General features: G+C 50.3%; 1 protein-coding gene and 1 long non-coding RNA gene across 6 annotated transcripts in view; one reads left to right on the top strand and one right to left on the bottom strand.

The window, feature by feature from the left end:
* The window catches only part of LOC123521253, a 31806-nt gene extending 29644 nt beyond the window's left edge, over positions 1-2162 (bottom strand). Inside the window, exon 1 of the long non-coding RNA XR_006679722.1 lies at positions 2073-2162. This is a non-coding gene — a long non-coding RNA (uncharacterized LOC123521253). The remainder of the gene's footprint in view (positions 1-2072) is intronic.
* Positions 2163-7154: 4992 nt separating this feature from the next.
* TBX20 (T-box transcription factor 20) overlaps positions 7155-10564 on the top strand; it is a 165211-nt gene continuing 161801 nt past the window's right edge. For 2 of the 5 annotated variants that reach the window (XM_045286325.1, XM_045286324.1), the window contains exon 1: positions 7155-7613. In XM_045286325.1, coding sequence (XP_045142260.1) covers positions 7487-7613 — 127 coding nt within the window. In that variant the 5' untranslated portion in view covers positions 7155-7486. The remainder of the gene's footprint in view (positions 7614-10564) is intronic. The other 3 variants (XM_045286326.1, XM_045286327.1, XM_004708017.3) reach the window with 3 other exon arrangements.

Here is a 10564-nt window from a genome sequence, read left to right as displayed (position 1 = left end):
ATTGAAATGACATGGGGCGGAACAGATCTGCGTCACACGGACAAGGGCAGAGTACTCCTGTTGCATTCAAAAACTCCCCCTACACCTTAAGCAAAGGAGCGTAGCCTCCGGAGACTTGTTTTCTGAAACTTTAAAATGCATGTAATACTGCCGCCTGCCCCAGATTCTCGTCAACATTAAGGTGTCACGACAAGCTCCTAGGACAGTGCGTGGCAAATATGAAGGGTGCCATAGATGCTATCTGTGAGGCATTTGAAAATCTAGAACTTGCAAAGGGCTAACGAAGCCCCTTTCAAAGTACATGAATTAATAGAAGGAAATCCAAACAACCAAGCCCACTGTGAATCTAATGCCTTACTGTCTAGGGAAACTCTGAGCCTTTCAGCCTTTCAGCCTGTGCTTCTGCATCTAGCCTCCCTGGTTTCGATCCAGCTGCAGAGCCCCAGTGGAACCCAGAACTCTCCCCAGGCAGCAATTGAGGATCTTGCTCTGATCCCTATGTCAAAAAGAAGAGTTTAACCAAGTTTCTGAGTTTGCCAAGTTTCTGAGTTAGCCATGTCAACACTTGTGAAGTTTTTTACTTTTATGTGGACATTTCTTCATTTACTTTTCCCATCAGCTCCCTTAATGTAGGTGTTATCATCTGTCACTGCCATGGGATAGACTCTGATTTAGAGGGGCCCTAAGGAACAGAGAGTGGAACTGCCTCTCTGGGTTTCTCGGGCTGTCCATCTTCATGGCAGCAGAAAGTCTCATCTTCCTCCTTCTGGGAGCTAGTGGGTTCCAACCGCTGATGCTGGCTGTGGTGGGTGAGAAGCAGAATGAACAACCCACCACCCACCACTCCACGGCTATCAGCTAAATATGGGGGGAGGGAGGGAAGATGCATCCAAATGTATGTTTTCCACTGACTTTTTAATTAATCTCCCCAGCTGGACTTGGAACCTTTATATCAGTGATCATATTCAAATGATCCAGCCCACTCCCACCGACAAGCCAGCGCCTGGCCCAGAATGAATTCAGAGCACATATAAACGGAATGCTAGATTTCGTACCATCTTTCCTCAAGTCTGGATCACATTTTCTCTTCCTGGTGTTTGTGATCAGACTGCAAGTTGCAGGAGGCAGGAATTTGGGGTCTCCGTCGCCTTTCTGGCGCACCGCACAGAGTAATATTTAATAAATGAGCAAATGCTCTGCTTTTTTGTCTTTCATTAGAGGCATACCTATATATTTGCCACCTTCCATAATACATGCTTCAAGTTGCTTGGGGCATGCTTGCATTTGGAAATAGACATTCAAGCCCCTCTGGAAACATAATTTGCCCACTGCAGGAACTAAGACTTTCTGTAGTCAAAGGCTTCTGAGGGGAACTGAGGTTGGTGGCAGGGACTGTAGGGCTACTTCCTGTCTAGGTCATTCCCACTGTTTCCTCAAATCTCCTTACAAGGACTTGGATAGGTTGTCTACCAAAAGAGCTGACTCCGAGTTCTGAAGGAAGGAGGCAGGAAATGGCTGGAAGATGTATGGCGACGCTCCAGCAATCTCCAGAGGAGAGCATTCAAAGTTGGTTGGTGGGAGGCTGAATCACCTTCCAAAATGCTGCAATTGCTCTTAATTTAATTGGGTGGTGTCCTTAAAACTGGAGCTATTTTTTGAAAGAGTCACGGTTGCTTGTCTACAATGTAGTCTCATTTCACACACACGGAGAAAGTGCGCCCAGACTACTTACCCGCATATCATTTCCATAGCTATTCCACTAGGACAACCTTCATCCTGGAAACAGGACATCTGTCCCCTTGTCTTCCTACCGTGTATACTCCAACCCATAAGTCCTGAAGCCCAAAGGAAGCCATGCTTTGTAGCCAGAGATCTACAGTGGAATCCCCACTTTGCAGCTTGCAAAAATTTGATTTCTAAGCAAATAGTTAAGCTTCCTGACAGGGTGGGCCTAGGGTGTGAACCCAAAATTTTAGGAGATGCCAGAAGCACTCCATAATTAGGAAAATCATATTTTAACGTAGTGGTTTTTTAAACTCATTCAAAAATCCATGATGTACCAAAACATATACCTTTTCAATAAGGGCAGAATCCCCCAGCGGACTGGAGATGGTGAGGGCTGTGGGGAAGAGGAGAGGTGGAGGAGGAGGAGGAGGAGCAGGAGGCTGAGAAGGAAAAAGGGACAGAGAAAAGAGGTTAGAGGGCTGGAGGCAAAGTGTGGATTGTAGGTTCTGTGACCAGAGACAGGGTCGGAAAGCGTCTTTCTTTGCAATTCTTGGGATCAAATCGCTGGTTTTCCACCCAACATGTAGTGATAGGGTTCTCTCCCGGTTACGTGGAGGCCTGGTTTACCTAGGGCGGGTCTCTGCAGTCAGGGGCGGGTGGGGATCGAACTGAGAACGTGTGGCAGCGAGAAGGACTGGGAAAATCGCTGGCCTTAAAGCCCAGCGCCTGACCTCCCTCAGGCGAGAGCAAAGGGATCTGCCAGACTCGGGAGGTCGCGGTGCCCGGGGAAAGCGAGCAGGAGACGGCCCGGGCATTTCGTGCTGGTGACCTCAGGGGTCTCATATCGGCACGTTTAAAGGCCGGCAGAACCCGAACGCATCCACAGGTGCCGGCAGCGGGAAGCCAGAGGCTGAAGTTGCCGTCACCTCGGGCTGGGCCACAAGGGCCCTTGATCCCCGTTTAGGCCCAGGAGACTTTGTTCGTGGCCCCCCTGCTGGGCGCGGGTCTGAGAGCTCAGGCCCCAAGCGCTCACGCCACCCCGACACATCTAGTGACCCGCTCCAGCCGCGCCCTCCAGCAACCCGCTCGGTGAGGGCGCGTCTTGGGACCCGGGGTGGCCAGAGACCTGCGGTTCGGGACTTGGGAGGGCCTGACTCTGGAAGCGGGGTGCCTCTCAGCGGAGGCTCTCGGACCCGCGCTCTAGCGGCTGGGCAAGTCCGCGGCCGCGCCGCGCGCTCCCTGCCAGGCGCGAGTCCGCGCGCCGACCTCGCTGAGCCCTGCAGACGCGTCCGAGCGGCTTCCCGGGGACAGCGGCTGCCCTTCTCACAAGGCTTTGGGCTCCCTTGTTGTTCAGTAAACTCAACGAGGAATCCCCAGGCACAGAGGTCCGTTGCAGTTCTTAAATGGCCTGCCAAAACGAGCGAGAGAGCATGGGAAGCGCATTGCAAGCGGCGCTGGGCGTTTCGGAAGTCTAGGGAGCCACCCGCATGCTGAGAAGCGGGTCTTCTTTCTCCGCTTCTCCCAGGTTGACATCGGGCCGCGCCTCTTGCCGTCTGTGGGCAGTGAAAGGGATCGGGCGTCCCTGGTGTCTCCAGCTAGCGGGCCAGGCCCGCCGGGAGCCGGGCCCGCGGCTCTCAGCTCAGGCTTCGACTCCAGCGTTCGTTAAGCGGGCGCCCATTGATTGGCTCAACGCAGGAGACCTTTTGCTTCCCCGACAGTTCTCAAGAACTTAGGAACTTTGGAACTCCGGAGACCTGCGATGGGACTTTGGAAGGGAATCATGATTAGAGAGACAACATCTTCCCAGTCTTCGGTGCCATCAAACTCCATAGAACCAAATTGGAACCTAAAAACAAAATGTACGTTCCTAAATTCCTCATTTTAACAGGATGGAAATAATGGTCCAATTCCACCATGTGACACCACCCCGTCCCCAATCCTTCGCATATGTTCCCAAATTATCTACACAGTACATTGGTTCGGGAACACGTGAAACATACTCGAACGACTGTGAGATCTTGAATCTGAAGTGCAATCGTTAAATAAAACAAAATTCTGTTCTTTTGCTGGTACCAATGTTGGAGTAGCGGGTGCTATATGCCAGGCGCTTTAAGCACATTATCGCATGAATCCAGAGTCATCATTCAAGTAGGACGCACTTATTGACTTCATTTTAATAGATGATGAAACTGAGGCTTTGAGAAGTTATTAGGCAATTTACACAAAATCGCTGGGCTGATGCGAGCTAAAGTCAGGACTCAAAACCTTCTCCAAGGCCAAAGCACTGTTCAGCCCCGGGAGCAACGCGCGCGCCTGCAGCCGGTCGGGAAAGGCCTCAAGGGATACAATCTCTTTGTTCCAACTATGCAGTTAATCCGCGCTAAAAGTGGGGTTTCGACCAGACCTCAGAACGCCAGGCTATTGGCTTCAGGAGGCCTCCGGGTCGCCGCTGGACAGCACCTCTCGCTCGGCGGTGAAGCTCTAGTTCCCCGTTTTTATAGCACCATATTGATTTGCAAAGGCAATAAATCTAAGAGGAGGGACCGTGTGCCCCCGGTAATGATGTAGTAGCACACGTTTTACTGCCTCGGTTTCAACACCAGAAAGATGCATCGCTTGTTAGGGATCCCCAAATGGCTCACCTTTGGCGCCCAGGATTTGTTTTGAAGGGTCTTTGCATTGCTCTGGCTTGCCGCTCGCTCCTGCGATCATTCAGTATTCCTTGCTTCTAGTTCACCCTCCCTGGGATGGGTAGGTCCCTCTGCCCACAAGAGACCCAGAACCGGACTTAGAACGCTTGAAGAGGTGGTTGGAAACGGATTGGGAACAGTTGAACCTTTCTTTTGCGCCCTCGAGTTTTTTAAGGATGTTCCTCGCATGAAATTATTCAAAATACCGGGCTGAAACGTATTATGGTACATCTTGTGCTTTCTTTTATTCCCCCTGTGTGGAAATTCCGTGACAAGGTTGTGGATGTTGTTTTTTAGTTGAGATAAAATGCATTCCGTGGAAAGTTTTTGAAAACTAACTCAGGAGAACAAGACTTGCTGAAACACATAGCAAGGTGTAAGTTAACATGGACAAGCCCAAGCCACAAATAAGAAAAAGGCTGAATGCAAAGAAACACCCTCTTGACTGAAATCTTTTCAGGTCAAACTCTAAGCATCTGAGACAGGAAAGCAACCAGGTGTTCCCTACTATCTAAATAAGATCTGGGTAATGACAGTGAGGAGGTGTGTTTGGACAGAGGACTGGAATAATTGCTAAAGGATCAATGGTTCAAGAACAGAAAGCTTCTCAAACACATCTCTATTTTTGCTGCAGTTTAATTTGAAAGCCTTCTTTCTGTTTAAAGTCCTAACTCCTCTCCTATGGACCTTGGTGAACAATCGCAGCTGCAGGGTCTGGGTGTGACCAAAGATGAGGTCTGAAGTGCTTACCCTCCAAGTTCCCTAGTGGCCTGGGAGGAAGAGGGCACTGCTTTGGTCTGGGAGAACCCTGTTTTCACCGAAATAGCCAATAGCCTTTACGTAGACTCCAGCGTAAACTACTTTCAGCACTTAATGTCAAAGTTTCAATGAATTTTCCCCAAAACATTTATGCTATGCATTTTGCCCTTCCAGACAATGTGCCTTTTGCACTTGGCGATTAATAGTAGAATTAGTTTCTCAGTCGTTTTCAGGCAGAATCTTGTTGGAAACTTTTGACACACAATGACTAAACAGTCATACCTCAACCCACTGCAGCTAAGTCTATCCAGACTCATAGTAACTCTATAGGACAGAGTAGAAGTGTACCACACGATTTCCAAGGCTGCAATTATTATTATCATCATCATTATTATTATTATTAGAAGCAGAGTGCTAGATCTTTCTCCCCAAGAGTGGGTTGGCGGTTTACAACCGCCAGTCTTCCCACAACCCCTAACTACTTTGCCACTTGGCATCTGTCCTACAAGATGACAAGACAGGCTTATAGCACGACTGTCCTACATGTCCTTGTGTTTCGTACTTAAAATATGCTCAACAGCTATTTTGACTTTCTGTTTTTAAAATATGCGTTTATTTCAGGAACTGGATGGGGTGAGAAAATAATAATAGAGGGAGAGAAGGGCTAGTGGGAAATGAGTAGGCGTTTTTGTGTTTTGGGTGTTTTTTGTTTAAAGACCCACCAAGAGGATCCTAATCGCCAGACCAACTGGCTGGAATGGAGCTCAAATATTTACATGTACAGCTTGAGTGGGTGTCAGCCTGCGTTTACATGGCTACAAGTGAAGCGGATTACCCTGCGAATTCAGAGAATTTGAGTTATTCAGGCTCAAGCTGGTCTAAAGGATGCCCCACAAACTCTTGGGAAGCCCTGGTCACAGCCAAGTTTGCAGAGCCTGAAGGGTTTGAGGTGCGCCCAGGCATGGTGAGGCGCGCATTCTCCCACTATGCTTGCTATGATCCCCGCTAAAGGAGAGCCCCTTGCACCCTTCCCGGTTCCTTGCTTTCCCTTTTGACGCAGATCTCTCGCTCTCTCCCTTTCCCTCTCTCCCTCCCTCAACTTTCTCAAAGGAAAGGCGCTCTCCTGCGCTACAGAAGCCGCGGTTCTCAGTGCAACACCCTGGCCTTGGCCAAATGCTCGCAGCTCTCCCCGTAGAATATCTTTTGCCGGTTTCGTCTTTCCAACCTTATAGACAGTCAGATGGCTAAGCAAATGGACAGACTTAGGGGTCCCACTGGCGCGGGGGTCACAGTTCTCACAGTGCCCGCTCATGGGACCAATCTAGCAGTGCAGGGCTCGGCGCGCCGGCGGCGAGGCTTTGCGGCAAGGCTTCCCGCTGTTCTTCGCGTTTCTCAACTTTTGAAACTTCGCGCGTGAGCGAGGAAGAGGATGGAGGATGCCGAGGTTCCAGGCTTCCTCTGGTCTAGCTTCCCTCGCCGGGGCGCCGGGTTCCTAGACCTGCCAAAGGTGCTCTCACCGGATAGCGCGCTCAGCCCTGTGCCCCGCGACTGCCAGACCAGGCGGGTGACCTCCGCGCCATCTGGGCCGGCCCAGGGTGTGGTACCCCCTTTCCCGGAGTGGGGGGCAGGGGGCGGGCTCCCGCGCGATCGCGGCGGGAGGCCACGCGGGCGCCGCGCCCCCGGCGCACCCTCCCGGGCCCAGCCCTCGGGCGGCCCCGCCCCCGGTGGCAGTATCCGGAAGCGGTGACGTCGGGCGCCTCTGACTGGCTGCGGGGCGCCGGGCCTCGCCTCGGCCAGCAAATTAAGGCGCAGGACTGCGAGCGCCCGGGCGCAGTGTCCTCGGCGCCGCGCCCGCTCCGCACGCCCCCCGGCAACGCGCTCGCTGGTAGCCGCCTCCCTGCAGCCCCAGCCGCTCCCGCCGTCGCCAGCGGGGGAGGGAGGAAGGCAGCCGGAGGGGGTGGGTGCTCCGGGACCCCCGGACTTGGCGCGGCCGCGTCTCCGGCTTGGAGTAGCGCAGCCTCCAGTCGAGACAAGCGCCCTGGTGCTTGTGCGTCTGGCGGACCCCGGGTTGGTTAACTGACTTACTCTCCGCGCGAGTCTCCAAGTACCGGCGGCTCTCGGGCCTGGTGGTCCCGGGCGGAGAGACTGGTGGGGAGCCCTTGGGAGATTGGAACTGACCCGTCCGAAGTGCCCCCCGATCTGCACCGTGACTCTCACTGGGGAACTTCGGGCGCTGTTGCGGGTCTTTGTCTCCGGTGGGGTGTCTGGACTCGGCAGGCCCAGTCCCTGGCCAGCACCCCGCGCTGGGGGCCATGGAGTTCACCGCGTCGCCCAAGCCTCAGCTCTCGTCCCGGGCCAACGCCTTCTCCATCGCTGCGCTCATGTCGAGCGGCGGCTCCAAGGAGAAGGAGGTCACGGAGAACACCATCAAACCGCTGGGTAAGTCGGGCTGGACCGCCGGGCCGCCCGCGGAGGGCACTGGCCGGGACTGTAGGCGTCCCGCTGTCCGGTCCCTTGGCCTCGGGAAGCTAACAGGTTGGCGGCGAGGGTGGTCACTTTCCCCGGCGCTGCGGGCCAGCGACAGGTCCTCTGACCACGTTCGAGAGCGGGCGATGTTTTCTTTTTTCTCGCCGGGATGGTGGCAGTGGTCTGATGCTTTGGTGTGTTATACTACTGATAGCACATAGCGTTTGGGGGCCTCTACCATTTTGTTCAGAATCTTCCTACCAAGTCGCACTTACGACCTGTGATATGCATACGTGTATGGAACGCTGTTGACTTGGTCCTGCGACATATAATAATGAAATACGGTTGAAAACTCTACAAGTTATATACAGGGTGTGTATTTGAAACTAAAAAGATCTAAGAGATCACACACACACAAACACACACGCGCATGCACGCACATCCGTTTACCTTGTATTTCCCCCTGGACTTGAATAGACTGAAGAGTCCTTCTGACGAGCCTGGGAAGGAGGTCCTGTTGAATAAGCCAGTTTTCTGCCATGCACCCTTTGTGGCCCAGAAGCCCCAAGCTTGTCAGTAAGACATCGTTTTATAACTGCCACCATTTTCAGTTGAGGTTGGCCAAAACACTAGCCAGTAACCGTTTCCCAGATTCCTCAACTTTTACTTACACTGTTTCTTTAGCAACTTTTGCCATTTATAGAAGAGTAAATGGAGAAGACAGATCATGTTCCCCTCAGCACAAGTGAATCCTGTGAGAAGAAACTCCCGAAGAAAAGTGCTTAAAAAGAAAGAAAGACTTCCGTTTGCACGTGAGGGAGAAGAAAGTATCTTTTCGAACTAAGCATTTTCATCATTGCCTTTTGAAGACCTAGGAAATAGGCCAGGACACATCACTAATTGTTCATTGAAAGCATTTGGTTCCTTTTTTAACACTCTGACTTCTCCTTCCTTTCTTCTATCTTCACAACACATTAAATGTATCCAAGATAATATGATAAGAATAGTGAGAAGAAGACAATATGGGGCCTGAGCCGGGAGAACAGAGAGCTGAAACTGAAACCAAGGAAGAGGAGCAGGAGAATCATGTTCAAAAGTCTCTCTAGCTAGATTTTTATTCCTTGTCCCTGGTTCTTCCCACCTACACCGTTTAAAGCTGAAGCTGCCATTAAAATGGAAATAACCATTCAAACCTCAAGTGTTTAGATATAAATTAGCTACCAATTTCAAAATTAAGTTGCAGAGATTTCCCAGCTTTTACCATTTCTTTATAAACCACCACCCCCACCCCACTCCATTTCAGCTCAGTGTCTAGCCCGAAAAGCATAGCTTGCATTAAAGTTCCTGACTGAAGTACAGAAAGCAGATTGGAAAACCATTTGCAGTATAACTACCATTTCTACTTTGTTTCCTTCCCTATTTTTTCCCCTGAAAAGACCACTTTCTACTATATTTTAAACCAAAAAGCAGTTGACAGCTCATAATACACTCCTTCCTGGAATTTTGAGGGGTGTTCTAGAAAACTAGAAAACATTCTTGTCCCTCATGCAGGTCAACAGAGCACAGGTATTCACTGTAGAAGCACCCAGTGATTATTTTAAGAGAATGTAGTACTTTGAAATACACGGTGGACCGGCTTAGGTCCACGGTGCCCTAAGGGTAAAAACTCAAAATTCACAGCCATTGTATTGATGCCAACTCATAGTGACCCTGTAGGACAGGGTAGAAATAAGCCTCCCACTCCACGCCTCCCACCCTCATGAGTCTCCAGGAGTAACCCTTTTTAAACCAAAAAACTCCTTGTCATTGGTCAAGGCTGCCTCAGTGACCCCGCTGGGTGTCTGAGATTGCAACTGTTTCCTGGAGTAGGAAGCCCAGTCTTTCTCCAGCAGGGTTGCTGGTGATTTCACATTGTAGACCATGAGGGTCACAGCCCAACATGAGCCCGCACCACCACACCAGTGCTCCTGTGGCCCTTTTCAGGAGAGCAAGAAGTCTCCTCTTTCTCCCAACAGTACTCATTTGGAGTACGAATTCCTTTTGAAGGAATTGCCTCCGACCCTGACAGCCCTTATATATAATTTCCTTCCTCCTCCATGCCCCAACCCTGAGAACCTTGTCTGTCCTGACATAGGGAGCTTGCCTTTTACAACAGTTGAAAAAATAAGGAAAAAAACAAACTAGGACTGCTTGATACTTACAAAAATATAAACAAACAAACAAACCCAAAGATACCATGTCAATGTGTTTTAGGAACTATCCGTACAAATTAAGATGATCGCTTGTTTCCCTTTCTCTTGATTCAAAAGAGAGGATAAGAATATTAATTTGATTCCGTTATCATTTTATATGATGCGTGAATGATGTACACACATTCCCTATGTCCGTGCACCTCATGTGCCTGTGTAAGCATACAGTCAGAACTTCGGAGGCACTTGAGAATTGTGTGGAGATCAGCTTCTCATTGCAGATTCAAGGAGTTTCTTTTTTGAGGGACCATTACAAAAGTTCCCCTGTGGTTCATCAAAGTGACTGCTGTAGGCCGGGGCCCTTATCAGCTGTAGGGAAGAATGTTTGGTCCACAGGCAGCAAGCAGTATTTCAGCTGATGGTAACTGGCAAAACAGCGTTCCCATTTTATTAACACGCTGTTCGCTGTTTGCTTGGATGGGTTGGGGCTGTTTTCTTCACTCCCAGGACCTTTTTTTGGAGAGGGGGTGGTTTAAAGACAGGGGTTTATACACATAACCCCTCAAGCGTTTACTCCAAGCCTGTTTATGTGATTAAGCAAGTTGTAAGCTCTCAGGATGGGAGGCATATTGTAGAAAATGCTTGAATCTGACTATGCCTAGGATGTGACTGACATCTTTTTTTTCTTTCTTTTCTTTTTTTTTTTTTTTTTTACCATACCAGCAAACTCAAAAC

Source organism: Echinops telfairi, unplaced genomic scaffold (assembly GCF_000313985.2).
Source record: "Echinops telfairi isolate 266 unplaced genomic scaffold, ASM31398v2 ScPeMD7_7;HRSCAF=31, whole genome shotgun sequence".
Lineage (NCBI taxonomy): Eukaryota > Metazoa > Chordata > Mammalia > Afrosoricida > Tenrecidae > Echinops > Echinops telfairi.
This window is presented reverse-complemented; position numbering and strand designations above follow the sequence as displayed.